The sequence below is a fragment of the Dromaius novaehollandiae genome, chromosome 10 (assembly GCF_036370855.1).
Source record: "Dromaius novaehollandiae isolate bDroNov1 chromosome 10, bDroNov1.hap1, whole genome shotgun sequence".
Taxonomy (NCBI): Eukaryota; Metazoa; Chordata; class Aves; order Casuariiformes; family Dromaiidae; genus Dromaius; species Dromaius novaehollandiae.
The window spans coordinates 15,662,073-15,682,090 of NC_088107.1; the positions used below are offsets into that span (position 1 = coordinate 15,662,073).

Here is a 20,018-nt window from a genome sequence, read left to right on the forward strand (position 1 = left end):
AAAATCTGAGAGAGATGGGTTCTCTGTGCCCTGTAGAAAGCCTCAGCACAGGCAAGAGCAAGTTAGACCTTTGTTATTCATCTGCCTTCCCAGCTAAATTCCACCTCTTTTCCAGAACATTTGTGAAATGATTTACTTTGTTTTCTACCAAGGCAAGATTACTTGATCTCCAATGCAAGATTACTACAAAATTAAGTATGTATTTTTAGGCAAAGCAGAAAACATTGACCTCTGACAGAAACAATATATTATACAGGCCAGTTAAGTGTTCTAAAAAGCTTATTCTCACAATAACCTTGCAGTATACAGAAGTGGCACTACAGAGAGCAGATTTCATTTTGTTTTAAACAGAAGAATAACTGGAAGGAAGTTACTTACCCATATTTTTCTGCAAGTTCCTTTGCCTCTTCTTCTTTCACCATTCTTTGGTCTTCCAGATCGCTCTTGTTTCCACATAATACAATGTCAGGGTTTTCACAATATGCATGCATTTGTAGCTGACCTAACAGCAACAGCAAAAATCAGGCTCACGTCTTGCTGTTCTCACTAAGAACATCAGTACACTTAAGGGGACACAAGAACTTCAAGAAGATGACTCTTAGAAAGAAAGAAAACAAGTGTATTCTCTGTTACCTAGCAGGATTTTTCCTATTGCACAGAGAAGCCACAGAGCAGGTGGACATCCACTGTCATGCACCCAGTGAACAAGCTGGGGAGCAGAAGCCTGATAACATTAGCACAGAAGCTGTGTATTTGTAGCTTGAGGAGTTATGCTCGCCAAGCATCTTCAGTGAGCTGCTAAGAAGGGAGAAAGAATACTTTCCCTCTCCTGATGTGCCATGGGTTTGGGAAGCTTTCCACAGACTTAAGTTGCTGAATGACAGCACAGTCAGGGATACAAAGTTTTCTCCACTTGCTTTCATGTACATTCAAAGCTAAATTTCAGGTAAGCACTAGAAACCACCACTAGCAGTTATTGCAATTATGAAAGAGACATTTACTTTCTTTTTCCATAGAAAGCTTTAAAAACCAGAATTTTTAGGTCTAACTATTTCTCAGTAAGGCCTCCATATTCGCAAACATAGCCCTGCAAGCAAGTAAGCAAGAAAAAAAAAATGCCATACTTATCCAGTTTCTGACGTTGAGGAAGCTTTGCTCATTTGTCAGATCAAAGAGTAGAAGAAACCCCATTGCATCTCTGAAGAAAGCTGTTGTCAGGCTACGAAACCTAGACCATTGAAGTGAAGTTAGCTGGCACATCTGATAAGTTAATTTGAAAAATATAACTGTATACAGTTATAAAACTGAGGTAACTTAAAACTCTAACTAGGACAAAATATTCATCATAATTATTTCTGCTGATGTGGGGACTGGCTAACATGAATTGCTAGCATTACTGTGGCCTGATCCAGGGCTCAGGAAGTCAAGGAGACCTTCCACTCAAGCCTGAGAGCTTTAGATCAAGCCCCATATGGTAAAGCACACCTTAATCAAGAAATTAGAAGAGAAGTAGAGTTCATACAACACTGAAATTTGTTACTGTACACATCAGTTCTTGATTGTAAGACAATCAGCTGGTAGGATACTAGTCTTCTAATAGACAACTAGAAAAGAATCCTTGGACTTGACTTCATCTGTCTGACTTTCCCAAGACCTCAAGATATTCACAATAACAACAATAATTATAAAAGGTTTTAAAATATCTATATCAATTGGCCATCAAAAAGTAAACTGAAGGTTTCCAAAAGACAGAGAGAAAAGAAATACAGTTTTAATGTTTTAACTTAGCACAGATGTAACTTTATGAGTACTCATGGGAAACCACTTCCGTCACTGTTAAAATCAGAATAAGAGCACTTATCCGTCAAGTCAGACAACTAAAATACAACAATCAATAAATAAAATTCATATACTTCGGTGTGTTTGTGTAGCTTCATGAAAACCGCCTTAGTTGCTAGAGAGAGAAAAACAAACAGACAAACAAAAACAACATACCTTTCCTGCCCTGCAGTATCCCAGAGCTGAAGATGTATCCTCTGCCCTCTGCCACTAACGCCATCTGGCCCATTGGGTCTATAGACCTACAAAAGACAAGTTTGCAAGACAGTGTTAGCAATCCAGCCTCTATAGAACAGCAAAAAAATCCTGATATTTAAAGTTGTGGAATGAAGCAAAACTATCATTTCTGACTCAAGGCCCAACTACAGCTCAAATATTCTGCTTTACATGACTTAGTAATAGGGCTGCATTTTAATTATGTATGTAGTTGAATATTTAAAAACAAGAGGAAAAGTGAAACTGGAGAAACAGTTTCCAATAGACCATGGACTCCAAACAGATATTCAGAATGGCCATTAAGTTTCCTCAGGCAAGTTTACTTTATTTCAATTTTCTATTTTTTACTATTATCTTGTATCCTGTTCAAATTAAAATGTAATTATAAGAGAGCAACAATCGGATCATGCAATCTGGCAATGTATTTGTACGGCTAACAGAACCTCATTAGCAAACACAATATACTGATACAGATAATGACATTTCTTCTTAACTGCCAAAAGATTGCTGAAAAAGAGCTGAGGGTAGATCTTATCATATCCTAGCTTATAAAAGCAGAAATTGGATGCTAATAACAAATGCTGAAGAGTTTACTCAGCACAAAAGCATAAATAAGGACATCTGTTGGCTTTGGAAGGATCAGATAAAAACAATATTCATGTATTATAGAACACTTCAGGTTGGGTTGTCTTCTTTTCCTTGAACTATCATTGTACCTTAGATTACTGGAAATACAAATATATCTTTAAGGACATGTAAGCTTGCTGAATTTGTGGATAATGTGAATCAGGTTGCTAAAAATAATCCTTATTTTGAGTTACCAAATATACTAATCAAGTAACCCCACCACATTTATTGTCCCACAAAAGGAATACTAACTTATTCAAGTGACCAGCATCTCATTAGGATATTTATTTATTACGATATTAATTAGGATGTTTATAGTATTATTATTTATATATCATATATGAAAATATATAATATTTATATATGTAATATAATATATATATATACAATTTATATTATTATTGTTATATTATAGGATATTTATTAGGATTTTATTACCACTACTGTGGTGCATGTCATCCTTCAAAAGCCAGTTTACACAACACCCGTTTCACCGTCCAGGTTTCTGGACGCTGGGGAAGTCGTAGCGGGCTGCACTGAAAGGTGCGTGACACTGCTGCGTGAGAAAGGAAGGGCACGGTGCCACCTCCGTTCCTTCGGGCAGTAAGGACCAGCATCCGACTGGTTATAATGTAGTGCTCTGTGGCCTCATATCAGAAATGCATTTGCCTTGCATTTAATGACAATTCTGGAGCTAAAAAAGCCTTTCTATTTTATTTTTCGCAATTTTTCTCTGGTACTGGTAACCTTTTAGGAAGCGAGATCAGCTCCTTATATCATGATATACTATTTCATTCTCATTTTTTTAAATGGTTTTAAAATTAACATTGCAGTCTTCGGTCACTACCGTTTCAGTTCACGCAGAGCAAAACCATTCTAACTTCAGCCCACTCAGTCCTTGCACAGGGAGTTCGCCGACAGAAGTGCCACGCCGGGCAGCATGAGCACAGCTCACCAAGCAGCTGTGCTCATCGGCACTTGCTAAAGAGCAACAAGAGGTCGCTGAGAATCAGCTCTTCTTATTTTAAGTGTGGTGGAGCTAGGGGGCAGACTGATTTCCTTATCAGGAGATTAATTACACAGTAACTGTGGATTGCATGCCTCCACACAAGCATCACAAGGTTAGATTTTTTTCAGATGAAACCTAGCCATCACGAACCTAAAGACAGCTATAATTTCCAATGAGCATACTGTGTGTGAAAACTCACCACTCTCTTTTCCCGAAAGTCAATGCCCACCGTTGTGATAAATTTGGAATTAAATTTGCCATCTGTGTACTGGTAAAGAAGGCTGGTCTTTCCTACGCCAGAATCACCAAGCGCTAGAAATTTGATGAGGTAATCATAGTCCCCATCAGACATAGTGAGGATTCAGGAGACACCTTAGGAAGCAAAGCAAAAAGCATGAGTTATTCAACAACCGCGCTAAGGCATCTTTTGCCACATGTTTAAAATACAAATCACTATTTGAACTACAAAGAATCCAGGAGGGGGACCAATTCTGTACTCTTTTACACTGGTTTCACATTAAACTCTCAATTATGGCAGGTATCAGCATAAAGTCCAGCTGAAAAATACATCATCTATTTTTTATAACGCTCCTCTTACTACAAAGAGGAGGCAACACAATTTTAACTTCTTCAAGAAATACCAAAAACCAAGGTCAAAGAAAACTATTCAAGATATCTGTAGCATGAGCTGCAGAATTGTTTTAATCTGTGTGGAAGCTGGAAGAAGCTACTTTAAACATATCAGCAATATAATTCTGAACTTGCATTCACTGTGAGATTCTTAACATGCAGGAATAATTCAGACTCCCCACGATACTTAAATAAAAAGGCATCATACTGCCTCAAACATTAAACATTTACTGAACTTTCTGTGAAAACACAACAAGAGGCTCTCAAAGTACTTTAACTAAAGTTGGTTCATGTCTTCTTCTGTATGATAATCATTTTCTATTAATAGCTATCTTTCAATGTCAAAAAAAGTCTTTTTATGCCAGGAGGAAAAATAACCAAGCAAAATTTTCTTTTAGTTTTTAATGAAACAAGAATACAATTTTCAAATTTTAAAAGTTTTATTCCTGGCAGTAGCAAATCATTTAAACTAAGTCTTCATACCTAAACGTCACTAAATAACACACATTTTTCCATGGCCTATACACATTTAAGACATTTCTCTTTATTCTTTTTGCTCCATTGAAACAATAATCACTTGTAAGATACACTCTGATCGAAGTGCAGTAACTAGCTAGAATTTACAACACAATCCCTGGACATTTTAATGTACACTAGAAAGACCGATACAAGTGCACTGGTACTTTCCCGTTGAGCAGCTACTGAGCCTCACTTCCCCCAAAACAAACAGTAGTGAGCTGCCTTATGTTGTTTTCAAAGAAATGAATGCAAAAAGAGAAGCCTAAAATAACCACTCTAAAAGCAGCAGAAATCTGGCATAAGACTGCCTCTTTTAAAGGAGGGAAATAAGTACCAAAATATACAAAAAAAATAGATGGTGAAATTAAAGACAAAGTAAGATTTTCTGTTTCAAGTGTAAATAGGTATTATTAGAACTGCTTGTAGCTTGAACTAGATAAAACTATTCGTTTCAGGTCATACACAGCAGCAGCTTGCATCAATGGCAAAACACCAATTCATTTCTTGAATATCAATTCACAGCTTGAGGTTTGGAACAAACTCCGTATCTCAAGTATGTGGGTGTCAATCACCACCATTAAACTGAAGTCAGAATTATCTTTAAAGCCTTGACTTTATGCCAGTTCTGCTCTGTGATTAGTTGACTTAGCCATTACTGGACTAACCACGATCCAGTGAAGACAACGGTCAGGTTTTACCACGATGTTCTCCAGCTGAAGAGTCAGTGGAAGGCATTTGACACCTTACTGCCATTTCCAACCTTGAAATCTGCCTTCTGCCAGTCAAAGCGTATTTTACGTTATGCCATCCACCACAGTGACACCTTGCAGGAATAGGGCTTACCGAGTATTAGCTGGCAGAGTTCACCCTCACTACCAAGCCACAGGCAGCTAATTCGCGTTCCACTGTTCCATTTCAATATAATGTTTTGCAACAGTAAAGTTGTAAAACAGTAAAAGATTGGGAAAAAAATGCAGTAATCATTAACAGTGACGTTTTTATGTAAGTACACAAAAACTGCAGGTCTGCGCTCACCATCTAGGTCTGCAAGAGTGGTATATGCCAGTGAGTAAGTGGAACAGAGAGCGACACGCTGACGTAAGAACATTTTTAACAGAAACAAAAAGCCCTCATTGATCTAATACATTCACGCATACCAGCAAAAGTATTTTCTTTTCTTCCTCAAGAAGGGAGAGGATTTAAAAAAAAATTCAGATCATCTACCTTGCAGCTCTACAAAGCCTCTTTTCATTGAAACGCATTAGAAGGGAAACATGTTTTAAAAAGCAAACATGAGGATTTTTATTAAAGATTAGATTTGGTTTAGACTTCCGCCTCTTACACAGTGTTCCTTTTGCCCTCAGATGTTCTGCCAAGAGTAAAGGGCTGTGTAAAATATAGGGCCCCTCTATTCAAGTTCATGTTATTTTAGCTTCGATATCCCTATATTAATTATTGCTTAAAAAGGCAAATCTTACAACCAGTATTTTATGCAAAGACAGGCTAGCATCTTGGTTTTTAATATGCTATTGCCCTCAGACAGAAGTATTTGCCTCGTCTTCCTAGTATTTTGTTAGCTAACAGTAGGCATACAGAACATACTTCTGATAAGATAGCAATGACAGTGCCACCTGATCACTGTAAACTAATTTATGTTATAAGAAAGCTAATTTATCTTGCACCCTGTTCAGGACCTTATGGAGCAGTATCAGTATTTACAGCACACTTGGAGACGCAGAAGCCCTTCTGGTTCAGGTGTGTTAAGAGTTTCGGTAAAACCTCAGCATCCCTCTGCTGACCAGAGCGGGGTGAAAACCTTTGGTTAGGCATGGGGGGGTGGGGAACACCCTAAAGACATTACTGATTATCAGATTTGTAGAGTATCTCTTTGTATAAACATGCCACACCATGAGGACTACTTTAAGCTCAATTCTCCATATGGCTGGTAACAAATACAATTTGCAAATGACTGGTAGTGGACTAGGAGCCCTTCACAGCAGATGCACAAAACCGTGTTCTCAGTGGTGATCTTGAGAAGGAAGTTCTTTCCTTTGGCTTTTGAAATGCCCACACCTTTCACTGCACCCCATAATGTCAATCTATTATTCAGATACCTCCAGGGTGTGGTTCTTGTGAAACCCTGCACGGCTAACCTATCCTTGGAGACATGTAAAGAATTATTTTCACAGCACTTTCAAGCCTTGTCCTCCTCCCTGTACAAATATTTAAAAAGTGATCTCCACCCTCTGTTTCCAAGACTTGCAGTCCTAGGGACCAGACACATCCAGCTCTCCGCTATGGAAAAAAGAATGTATTCACAGCAAAAGTATATTCATAGCAAAAATGCTAAGGAGTGTTTAAAAGAAATATTAAAATTTCCAGTATTCCACATGCTGTTTATTTAGTTTTCTTTAATCTAATTTGTTATTACATATGGCTATGCTTTCACAGCATATTTACATGCGCATTCACAAAAGAACAGACATAACAGAATCGAAAAGGAAGGCAGCTGCATGATCTAAGCCACTGTTTTGAAACACCTACCTCCCTGAACTCAACAGAAGACAACAGGCAGGATTTTATCCTGTCTCTGTAATTACTAGCTCAAAGGATCAGACCAGTTATACATCTTTCTAATTAGACAAGCTCACCATCTTGCAATTCAACTTTAAAAACTTCAAAAATGTTAAGACACTTAAATTCATCAAGCCTCTACTATTTGGCAGTTACCTGTTTCCTTGGTCAAAATTCTCTGCTCACCACTGCTTATGTAGTCCTTATAAAGTGGCAGCTGCCACTCACCTCTGTCATACTCTGTGTTTGTATATATCATGTGAGGGAGACCTGTGTATTTTAAAATACAGGCCCTCTCTGCTCTTCATCAAGTAACTGAAAGCTATTTAACCAAGTCATGGACCTGCTACTATAAACTCATCCCATTTTTTTCTTGTCTTTCCATCCACATTTCTATAACTCTTGTATCAGAAGAATGGGGAAAAGGAAGAATCAGAGAAAGGGGGTGATATAATTAGAATTTATCAGGTCTACAAAGAGGAAAAAAAAACTTCTGAAATCTTTGTAGAATGACCATTTCCCAAAATTATTTTTAAGAGAAACAACTCCTCAGCTGAAAAAAACCTGGAAATAGTTTAGACTCCACAGCAAGCCCTCCAGGGTTTCTACTTCTGTAACCCCCCACCGCCCCCTCGCATCCCTTTCAACTCCAGCATTGCACGTAGCCTCACACGCAGATGGTCAGGGACTATGAACAAGTACCACTGGCCTTTCACATTGCTGAGGGGACCTTTACAGCCATCACTTAATCTGTGCTGGCACAACCGTCCCCATGGACCTCTCCCCACACACGTCCAGACCACGCTACCTCGCCAGAAGGGATGCTCTGCAAAGCAAGCACTGCTCCTGTTCAGCGCAGTTCCCAGTCCCAGGGAGTTTCACGTTAATGGGCATCAGTGTTACCAGCTCATATTTTCGCCTCCAGAACATAAGTATCGCAATTCTACCATGCGATAAAACACTTGGGACTATGGCAGCATTGTTCCTGGATAAACTGAGGATATTCGCCTGGCATGCAGGATTTCTCCTGTGCAGGACAGGACAGGGAATACACTCTCCGAACAAAAGGCCTGGAACAAAACATGCAACTCCCATGTCATTACACAGCTGGAGGAGGGAAGAAAACGGAGGGAGAATGAAGGCACAAAGTAATAATCTAGGAAAACATAAGCAAAAATAAGCATTGATCTACAAATGAAAATTTGCACAGACATACACAGTGAAAAATGCAGGAAATCTGTACATGCTCTTAATCAGACAGTCCTCAAACACATCAATTTAAAATAAAGTACACCACTTACCCCAAACTGCTAAAGGAGTAGTTAGGGCTAATTGGAGGCACTACTGCTAGTAGGAGCACTTTTGCAGCACCACCTGCTCAGCGCACAGCCGCCAAGCTTACGTGTCGCCTGTTTGCGTTCATGCTGATGGGTGCTCGGAGATAGGAGGTGTGCCTCATGTCTACGGAGGGTGCTGCTTCACAGTACAGCTGGGAAGCAATTACACAGTTCACATGTCCCATTTATTCCTAAAGGCAAACAGCATTTCAGATTTATGCATGACCTACCTAGAAGCAGACACAAAATATCTGCTAAACTTGCCACAAGCCATAAAACATTTTTGTGCAGGAACATTTCTTGTTAGAAGCAGTGTCCTTGTATTAACGATGCAGTATATGGATCACAACTGCTCAGTTCTGTTCATAGCTTTACGTCTTTTTCTCTAGGGTGAGAGGATGACAGCAACCTCTAACGCGAACTGCTGGGTTTTATCTTTCTGCCTTGTACAGAGGTCTGAGCATCCCTTGCTGCCCCTTTGTTACCTCAATGAAAGTCAGCTTTACCACAGATTTCTAAAGAAAACAACAGAAAAACTATCCCTCTGCAAAGTCTGGAATGTAGAGGAATTAAATCTGACTCACTTCAGACCACACCTGCAACACCACCCCATTTCATAGAGAAGCAATATATATTTAAACAAGACCATTTTAGACAGAAGGTAGAAACCAAGGCAACATCTCTTTTTGGGTCCCTTCCGCACCACTCCACCAAGCCCTCCAAGAGCAAAACCACTATTCTGTATGAAAATATTACAATGAAACCATCTGACTCAACCCACTCAGTCCCCTCATGCCAAATGAGGGCGACTATTTATACATCTCAGACACCACCCTAGCATCCTAGATCTTCAGCACAGCCAAAGTTATTTTCTAAGTAGTATGATATATTATACAGAGGCAACGATAAACGCACAAAATAATTAGAATTTGCCAAATAACACAGATTAGGCCTATAATTAATTCACATTTTAAGATATCACAGAATTTCACCACATTTTTCTTCTGGGAAGGGGGGAGACTCTTTTATGGGTTACAGTTAACTTTAATAGTCTCCATCTTCTGCAAGTGTCACTGTTTTGAAGTAGATGTTACAGACAAAGAAAGATGAGTCATGTCTTGGCCTTGCCTTCTCTGCTCAGGAAAGTCTCGACCCCACTGGAATAGAGGGAAATGAACTGGGCTATGTCCTGGAGGTAGGAGCCACGCTATAGCAAAGTCTGCACGTTCTCCACGCGATGCAGAAAAACCTACCAAAAAAGGCATGAGCATAGTGAAGAAAAGGGATATATTCTTAGGGATCCATCATAACAAGAGTAGCATGTGATAGGAGAAAGAGCCTCAGTCTACTTTAAAAACTTCCACTGTATTCATATATGATGGAACCATAACTGTAAATATACCATGAAAAAAAGTCCAAACAAATGCTTTGAAAATGAAGGTTTTCCCAAATACGGCTATATTCTTAAAACAGCAGCTAAGGCTTCCTGGTCAGCATGGAGGAGTTGACATGTATTGGAGGAAAGGAGACCAAGCCCCACGCAGACAGAAGAGGACAATACTGCAGGTCTCAGTAGGCAATGTGTGAGAGCAGGCACAGGGCAATAATGCAGTTGTACAGGTTTGAGCGTTCCGTGAGTGCCAGTAAATTCATACTAAAAAAAGCTTCTCACCTGGGTGCTGGGCAGGCTTAATGAGCTAACTTCGACAGCTGTTTCACACGTCGCCTGATGTGTCGCAGCAGAAGCCCAGAGGAGGTGCCCCGGCCGGCAAGGGGAGCCGTTCGGCACCCCGGCGCACCAGCACTCCCACCCCGCGGCAGCGACCGCGTCCCTGCCCGCGCAGCCCAGGCACGGCAAACGGCCTCGCCCCGCTCTGCGGCAGCAGCGGCACCTCAGCGCCTGCAGCACTGGCCAGCGTCAGACATTTGCCAGCTCTGTTGTAAACAAGGAACGGGGAGCTAAACGCTGTTCCTTGCCAACACTTTATAAAAACTGCCTTTGGCTAAAAGCTGCCAGATACATGCAAAGTGACACAAAACAAATTATGACAATTTTTTTTTTTAATCAAGTAACTATTATGCTGGGGGAAGAAAGTTAATAAATAAGCACTTTACAGTACTGAAATATTCTGAGCTCTATTATTTTTTTCTTAGGAAAACATATGACTTGGCTTGCTTTAATTTTGGCGAAAATGACATTTTCTGGAACTTCTCTGTAATATAAATAACAGGAAGGAAAATATGCTTTCCTCTCATAAATGAGAGGAAGAGATTCATTTACTTCATTTATCTTTTTGTTACTCTCAATTGCTTTAGCTTTACTTGACATTTCACTGTCATGCCCTTTTTAGCTTCAACTATAAAGGAATTACAAGGAATTAGAGCATCAATGTCTATGATTGTCTCTTTATCGGAAGGATCCAAGTGATTTCGAGGGTGCTCAAGGCGCATATAGGATTCTGCAAAAATGCGTGCAAAAGATGAGTTGCAAAGCTTTAGCTTGCAAACGCTGATGTCACTTCTATCTCAACCGAAGATGCTCTACGACATTGTCAGCATTGCTGGAAGGGCAGAATTCTGCATAGGAAGAACAAGAATTGACAGGCACACAAAGCAACAAGAGATGCCAGACACAAAACCATGATCTCCCAACCAGAAAGGGGGGCTCAGAAGGGGTAAGTTAAGCAACAGGTTTGCAGATGTGGTGAGGAAGTTCTGCCTTGCACAACAGGGCAGCCAGGAAAACAACAGATTCTGGATTTCATTTCCAGAAAGTGAGTGGAAACTAGGAATGGAGAAGCCAGGAAAGGAAACAACAGTTAGTTTTGCGACTACTTTTGCATTTCAGCATAACCAAATCAAAGAAAAGGAGGTTGAATTTCTGTATAGGAGGGCTCAGAGTTACATACAGGAATGAAAGGCAGGATGTAACTGGAAAAAATTAGAAAATAAAAGCAGGAATGTTGCAGGGGATACTCTCAACATCATCCACACTGAAGTATCTCTGTGCAATTTCAACCTTTGCACAAACACAGCAAAATCTCCTACATCAGTTTTTCTTTAAAATTTACAGTGCCTCATGGTAAGAAAAGACTGTAGCTAAATAAGGATTTGCAAATGTATCTAGCAAAAACAGTTAAACTCTTTGAGAAGAGCTGTGTCTTTCGAGAGAACAAGAGCTTCTGCCTCCCAGGTTACCTCTCTGAATCCCCATCAGCAGTTGCTTTCAGGTTCTAGCAGTGAAGCAATGGTCACGCACACGAGTAAACGCCAGAGTAGAGAAAGCAAAGAACATTTTGAAACAGCTCCACACTGCTTACCCTTTCCTCAACCATTCAGCTGTTCCTCTTTTAAAGTCACAGAGTGGTAATGCATCACAAGTTATCATGCCACACTTTTCACTAACTTATAAACGTGAAATTCCAAGTGATGCCAGACATCTTTCCTTAATTTGCCAGTTCTAACTGCTTCAGGAAGGACCCAGCTCACGGTTTACCTCCAACCTAAACTTAATATGTGCAGCACATCACAACACAACACTGTATTTGCTCTTGATAATACTAGAGTGACATAGTCATCATAGACTTACACATAATTTCCAACCCTTTCAACTTGATGAGCCTGGCTGAGAGGTGAGAAAAGTATATAGTCTCCAAGAGCAACAAGAGCAGAAGTGCAGTTTATACAAATGTGCTGGTGGAAAAAAAAGGCCAGAAGGTTACAAGAGGAAATTAAGAGTATCACAGAGGTTTGCAGTTTCAATGTGGCCAAACGGTCTCAAAGATACCGTGTCTGATCGTCAGACTGACACAGATTTCCTGGAATACACTGATACCTCTTGGCCTCATTACAGCTCACGGCCTAAAACTCTCAGCAAATCTCATGCTGGTGAGCTCCCTCTCCAAGGGGAGGTCAGGCCGTACAGGATGACCACATCCACTGCCCCACAGAGCTCCACGTACCCCAGCCTGCAACACGGGAGTCGCCAGGATTTCACCCACAGAGCTACTCATATGCACGAAAGCAGGGAAATATCCAGAAGATTGCCCACCCACCCACCCATTCAGCAAGCCGACAGGGCTCCACGAGAGTAAGGAAAAAGGGTGTACTCCTATCGCAGCCATCAGAAACAGCCACTGAAAGGTAAAGAAGATATTAAGAATCACACAGCATTATGGGAACTGAGTATGTCTTTAAGCATCGATTGGGTTTTCCTGGAGATAAAAATCTCCAGCAGATAGCTGGAATAAGCAGACAAATGAGAAGGCAGAGTACAGGGGATAGGAAAAGGTAAAAATCTAAAAACTGAAAAAGAAAACAGCTTTTCACATGCACAGTTAGAATATGAGAGTAGTGATATTTCAGAGAACACATGTACATGTACTCATGCTAAAAAAAGCATTAGATTTTATGCTCAGCCTCTGTGGACGATTCAGTAGACTGCCATACACATTAGTAAGGCCAGGTTCTTTGTTTATGTCCCTTAAAGCACACACTCCATAAACAGCCAGAGGAAAATATTCTTTAAAAATGTATATATAGTTTCAGTCCTCCAGGGCAGGAAAGTTCTCAGCTGTCTTTTACCTTGTTTTGGAAGACGGATATCCAGAATACAGATAATGTCTCTCCAAAAGGCCACACTGCCAAGCTCATCAAGGCTACAGGATGCATGCTGCCTTAGAGGGAAACGATCTGGCAGAGATAAAGTATCATGATTAGGTCATTAAGAGTCTATGGGGAAGGTCGGCAACGGACAGCCCAAAGATACCTACTAATCACTGCTACATAAATCTGAAATCCACACAAATATGATACAAACTGGACCGTAAAACAAAACTGCATAATTCACTGAACAAGCTGTGAGTAAACATTTGAAAGAGGTGGGGCAGGAAAGAATTTCAGTGCAGAATTTAATCCACTTTTCTTATCCTTTGGATTTGGAAATACTTGTTTCTCTTGTTTTTTTATAGGAGGTAAACTCTGCTCCTTGCTACCCGAGTTTTTTGATTGGAAGATGCAACAAAAGTTACTTTGCTTTTTGCCAGCTGCTACTATTCCTTAGCATTATTGCTTTTTCTACAATGTTACAATATGCCCTTATTTTTGGAGCAAGTTGTTGGATTTAGTTCAACGACTGAGGGGTGGAGAGTGGGGTGGGAGGAAGCAGTATAGAGCATTTCCTGCATTCTGGTCTGGCTATTCATTTCTTGGTGGCTTCACAATTTTCTCATTGCTTAGATGACACAGAAGTGTCCAAAGATTTTTAAGTCCACCAGTAGTTAATCTGTCTACACCTGCCAAATAACAGGAAAACAGCTCACTGCCAGGCACTCTAACCCTTCTGGAGCACAACTGACGGCTCAAGTCATGCTTCCAGCCACAAGCGAAAGGGTCCTGTCTCATGCTGACAGTCTTTTCCTCAGAAAACTTACAGGCTATCAAAGTTATTGACTGAGCAACTAATCAATATCCATTTGTGATGAGCTGGAAAATCTGTATTATTTATGAATATTGGATATGACATTAGGAATACTAAGAAGTTATTTGTGGAAATAGTCAATCAGAAAGGCTTCTTAAATTGATCCAGCAAAAAAGGCAAAATAAGTTTAGAAATATCTGTGGGAAAATAAGGGAAACTGCCAGTTGAGAAATACCCTCTCTACTAACTAGAAAGTCTGTTCTTCCTATTCCTTAATCTAGAATCCAATATGATCAGACTTGAAGTAAGAGGGACAGGGATGCAAACCAGGGAACGGGTGCATGTGGATGGGGATGGAAGGAGGTGGTCACACCAATAAAACTGAGGCTCCCAGCAAGCATCCACTTTTGCCAAACTTTGACAAATCACAGGCTCTCGACAGCAGCAGTCCTGCAGAAGCTGAGCTCGCTGGCAACCACCACAATGTGGACACAGTCAGAGCCTTGCAGACTGGCTTCAAAGAAATGGAGAAGTGGGCCTGTTATTTGAATAATCTACTCTCAAAGGGTCTCAAGAAGGGCCTGAACCCCTGAATTCAGGGTCTGTAACAGCCACTGTCTCAGAGATGTCTTTTCAGCCAGTGTTTTTAGCAAACGTATGTCTGGAAACCAATTAGCATGCATGATGCTTTCATGTTTCGTAAACACTATAAGAAGTTTAGAAATAATTTACTGAGCATCCTCTGGGTATAATTTGCTTGCTCCGTAATAAAACACCATTTCTGCCTGAAACAGACACAGGCTATAGTCAATAGGCACCTACTTTTCTCTTTGAGGAATTATTAACATGCAACAGAAAAGCAGAAGTCTTCATCTGTCACAGCAGGACAGAGTCATCTTTGGAGCACTGTTTGCAGCTCAAAGGTGTCACTCAGTCTGTTCTCACAAAGCAAAGCTAGAACTACAGTATACTTTTTCGTAAGAATTTAAAGTCAGCCCGCTCCTTCGACAAGTCACGAAACCTTTTACTTGCACAGTTGCAGAACCACGACAGGCATTAACACTGTCTAGGCTTTCTATTGAGGGTCTGCAGTCTGCCAAAATGTTTAGACAGTCTTTCGGCAAAATGTTTGCCTCAACCCATATCCTAGCACGGCTTCTTTTCTAGAGCCTCGAGGAAGGCGGAATTCAAAAGAAGCACCGATTAAGTGGGCTGAACAGCACAACACAAAGCTTCCATTCAAAAAGCCTGTTGTTTCTCAGCCCAAGTTGCCCACACTATTCATCTTGCTACTCTGATCAGAATCCCATATTCTAACGTGAATTAGAATTCAACCTTGATACACAGCAAAGACATTTCAGATACTCAGCACAGCAAACCGGGAGTTCTTACGCTAATCCTTCTCATGGGCGTACGCATGAGCCTTGCAAAGAAAGCAAAGAGAACCACAAGTCTGGGGCCACCCTTCGTCTGCATTATTGGTTCCAGTTATTCTCGGCTTGCGGGCACCAAGGGGGCTGCAGAACAGCACCCTGGCTGAAAGCTGGCAGCCGTTGCCAGGGTTTTTCATGCTGTAGATACCTTCCTAGGGAATTCTTTCTTAAAATTTTATGCAAACATACAGTTACCATAAGTTTTGTTTTTACAAAGAGATTTGGCATACAATAACAGGAAATTTCCTACCTCTCCCTCACAAACCTTCAATTAAAATTATTTTGCAGAATGTTTCTGCTATAGCTAAGCAACAGCTTAGCAACAGTGAGCTTACAGCTCAAGAGTGCACCTCTATAACCTGTGTTTCAGAAAAAATATACAAAGTTATTCTAAGAAAACAAACTATCAGTCATCAGACTTCTCTAACTGATCACAGCAGTCCCCTATATAAAAAAAGTGTATCAAAGAATCTCATATGCAGTTTTCACACCACAGTGGATTCAGTCTGCTTTCCTAACTGAACAGCAAGTAAGAAATTCAGTAGTAAGGGTCAGAAAATCTCAAGTTCACTGTAACAACCTAACCTCACACAGTGATTTATTAGTAACTCTCATATTCTACATTATGACTGAGAAAGGCATCAAACCTCTAAAATGAAACATAGGATATAAAGGGCAAGTAGGTATGAAAAAAATCTCTTCAGCTACAGATTTCTATCTACAAGTCACGAGAAGCTGGGAGCATGCAATGCACCGCTCAGCAAAGTTTCTATTTCGAAAGACTACTAAAGCAGGCAGTGCTGTTTCATCTTCTAACAAAACACTGGCTTTAGTTTGCGGTGTTTGGTTTAACTTCAAATCAGTGCATATGATTTCCTATAGAAGGAAATAAATATCTAGTAGTGAAATTCCAATAAAAACAACTCCAGTAAGTGAAAAAGAAAATCTCAGTTAGCATTAATCAGTACAGCCCCACGGATTTGAGTGGAGCTATGCTAACATACACCTCCCGAGACTCACTCCCAGAGAATTCCCAACTCAGAGGTCCCAGCTCTGCTCCTATTTATGTCAGCAGTTGCACCATACAGTATCAAAATTGAATTTCTGTAAAGAGACTTTATTCCTATGACACACTTCCTTCACAAAATTCAGAAGCAGGAGCTAAATTATTTCCTGGTTAGGAAGCCAAACATTTTAGACCAAAGGAAAGTTACCCTAAGTTTTTCTCCTTAAAAATTTATTTCTACTTCCCTTTGACTGGAGCTCATTTCCTTGATTCTCCTGGGACCTGTTCCAGGTCGTCGTCTTCCGTGAACTGCTTGCAGGATGTTTTCATTTCATTGTTAAATTCTGCATAGTTTCAGAACTTTTGTTGATTGTCTTTTTTCAATTACTTTAAAAAAAATAGGCACAAAATTTACAATTTCTCTTTGAAAACCTTCTTATTTTCAGGATTAACAAATTCCTAACTGAATTAGTTTCCTAGTTTGTTTTTACCAGGCTTAATTACTTAGGCTGCTTTAACATACATGCTGGAAAACAGCAAATACACCAAAACCCCATGGGAGTATGGGAAGGGAAAGAGGGGCAACACCACAGGCTAAATCTTGCCTTGTTTCAAATAACAGAATCCCAACACTGTCAAAAATGAATTTTTAAATAACTTAAGCTATTAGTCTAACTCCTAAAAAAAAAAAACCCTCTACCCTAGAATGTGCCAGAAATAGCTTCGAAACACAGAACATTCAACTCACACTTGCAATGCAATGATTGAAAAGCATTATTTAACAACAATAAACCACAAGGAAGCAAATACGATAACCAATCCATCCAGCACAGCACAGGAAAAAAAAGTTACAGCAAGTCAAGCCTCAGTGTTTACTAAAAGCCTTGTTCACAGTTATTTTTTTAAAGCTTTTTCACATGCTGTAGATATTTGTAATGAAACAGCAAGAAGACATATTTGTGTAGCTACATTTATGAATTTGTCACCTTGTCCTCATAAACCTAAGTCAAGGGGTGACGATCAGGACTAGAGAAATTGTCTTAAGATACTTTATGCGAGATACCAATTACAACTTTGGGAAAGTCTTGTGACTTTGCCACAGAGGTGTGGAGAAAAACATTTTCTGTTCTCTGGACAATTCCTCCCTCGTTATTTGCAGGCTGCAAAAGCTGCAAATTTTGTCATGCAACCCCAGTTAGAAAAACGCTGACAAATACTTAGGCTGGAAAGGATGCCCGATTATAAACTCCTGCTTGCGATGGCAGTGTAATCAGATGGGCGGTTTCTAGTTTCTTCGCAGTGAGGTACAAAATACAGTAATAACATCTATCCCCCATATTCCCCCCATATTTCCTTTACTATAATTAATTTTCAGACTGAAACCACTACTAAATGATTGAGAAAGGCATATGAACCAGATGAGCTTTCATGGTTCCTTGCAGTCCATTTTTATAAGTTAGAAAAGAACAGACTGTATAACATTTTATTGCTTTTATCATTTATTATACATGACAGCAAACACATTGGTGTGCAATCCAGCTAAAAAACCCACCACACTAAAGGAACTAGATTTTAAGAATAGTGCAAGCACAAAAAAAACCCAAAAAACATAGTTTTGGAAAAATGAGTGAATAGTCTGGCCGGGGATCTCCAAAAGTGAGACAATTTGCCTTCCTGTTTCAAAACTGACCTTATTTAACAACAACAAAAATCATTTATAAAATTCTGTTTTGGTTTAAAGTGTAACTCGGCCTGAACCAAAAGTACTTGGGTAGACTCAGCACAAAAATTTTCAAGGACAAAATACAAAACGAAAGTTTACACTGTAGTATCAACATAACTCATTTCTTTCCTCCTCCATTTTACATTTCAGCCACCCATCAATAAAAATCATGTTATTTGCCCAGACTTGCTCAAGAAATTGTTATAAAATGCAGTGATACAACACATGCCCAACCACCAGCATACAGCAGAATGCTTCCTTTCAGAAGAAGTCATCTCCTACTGCACAGAAGGTCCAAGCCTGCACCAAAGTCTACTAGCATAGATCTTCATGGACATGCAGAGTCTCACTAACATAAAACAGCATCTTAATTGTTTATTAGGTATAATTCATCTTTATACATGGTAATGAGAGCATAGGAGTAAATGCAAGAAAAAAAGACTCAAGCAGCACAACATTTAAAAATACTGAATTACTTTGTATTATAAGAAGTTATTTGCACAGTATACTTTGCTATCCAGTTCTAATTCCACCCTCCAACTATGGGACAAATTTTATACAACCACACTAAGAAATGCCGTCTGGCAGCGTGGGACCAGAAAGGGCATCTTGTTGTTACTCAGTCCAGACACTGGCCATTGCGGTCACTTCTTTTAATCTCAGTGATAAACTTACCAAAGTTTCTCTTTAAACCAAGGAGATCTCTTTCCCTCAGTGTCCTACGAAGAGATTAAATCCAACTCAGCTAACCTAGAACGATACTGTTACGAACCAGAAGCACCTTCCCACTGTACAGCACTTGCCCGAGACTGAATCCAAGATAATTAAAACAGCATTGCCTGGGTTGTTTTGCTCTGAAACTTCGACACCACTCCAGAGGGAACATCCTCTTCTTTCCATACCCTGTTAGAGCCCTCTGCTGTTTTTGCTACCAGCACTCTCACAGACCCTTCCAGTTCACCTCAGACTGATTCATGCTCCAGATGCTTACCAACTGCTAAGCCCAGCCAGCAAAAAACAACGGCAAAGGTATACCAAAGAGCTGCAGTTTTGTTCGTCATTTAAATCCAAAGAATATATTTTACATAAACCAGTATACTTCACAATTTTGTTTTCTTCCCCTCTAGAAAATGAGGATTCAATAATGCTGAACGCACTCAAAATAAAAATATTTAAGTCCATTTGTCAAAAGAACAGCAAATCATTTTTTCAAAGCTCTTAACGCAGTAAGAGTTGGTCATAGAAAAACTGTCAGATCAAGAAAAATAATGTAGTAAGTCTTAGGAAAATAAACAAGAGAAAGCATTTACATACCTTGGCTTAATAACAGCAAATGGATCTGTAGTTTTTCAAGTGTACTTCAGCAATGAGTTTCCTGACACAGCTCAGATCTCTTGAATACCATAGTCATGCAAAAAGAGCAGCTTATCATCTGCAATTGATATCAGCAGAGAGAGAAAATAAGAACAGCGTACTTTAAAACAGCTCTAAAATTTGCCCTGACGCGCAAAGCTGCCGGCCCCACGCAACCCCCTGCCCACCTAATTACTTTCAGCTGCTTGTCATGTGGCTCTGCTGCCTGATCAAGTGATCTCTTTTCCTCCCCTGAAAAGTAAGCAACGTAGTTAACTTGGTCTCCCTAAACTGTAACAACCACTGATCCTTTGCTTAAACTAGTGATGCCTC

General features: G+C 39.9%; 1 protein-coding gene across 5 annotated transcripts in view; it reads right to left on the minus strand.

Moving 5' to 3' along the window:
* RAB27A (RAB27A, member RAS oncogene family) overlaps positions 1-20,018 on the minus strand; it is a 38,104-nt gene that overhangs the window by 6,273 nt on the left and 11,813 nt on the right. For 2 of the 5 annotated variants that reach the window (XM_064517391.1, XM_026104745.2), the window contains exons 2-6: positions 19,647-19,764; positions 3,891-4,063; positions 1,996-2,081; positions 1,125-1,228; positions 379-502 (exon numbers count right to left, since the gene is read on the minus strand). In XM_064517391.1, the coding sequence (XP_064373461.1) occupies positions 379-502; positions 1,125-1,228; positions 1,996-2,081; positions 3,891-4,043 (467 nt within the window). In that variant the 5' untranslated portion in view covers positions 4,044-4,063; positions 19,647-19,764. Of the gene's footprint in view, positions 1-378; positions 503-1,124; positions 1,229-1,995; positions 2,082-3,890; positions 4,064-8,715; positions 8,943-13,335; positions 13,444-19,646; positions 19,765-20,018 lie in introns of those variants that run through there. The other 3 variants (XM_026104746.2, XM_064517389.1, XM_064517390.1) reach the window with 3 other exon arrangements.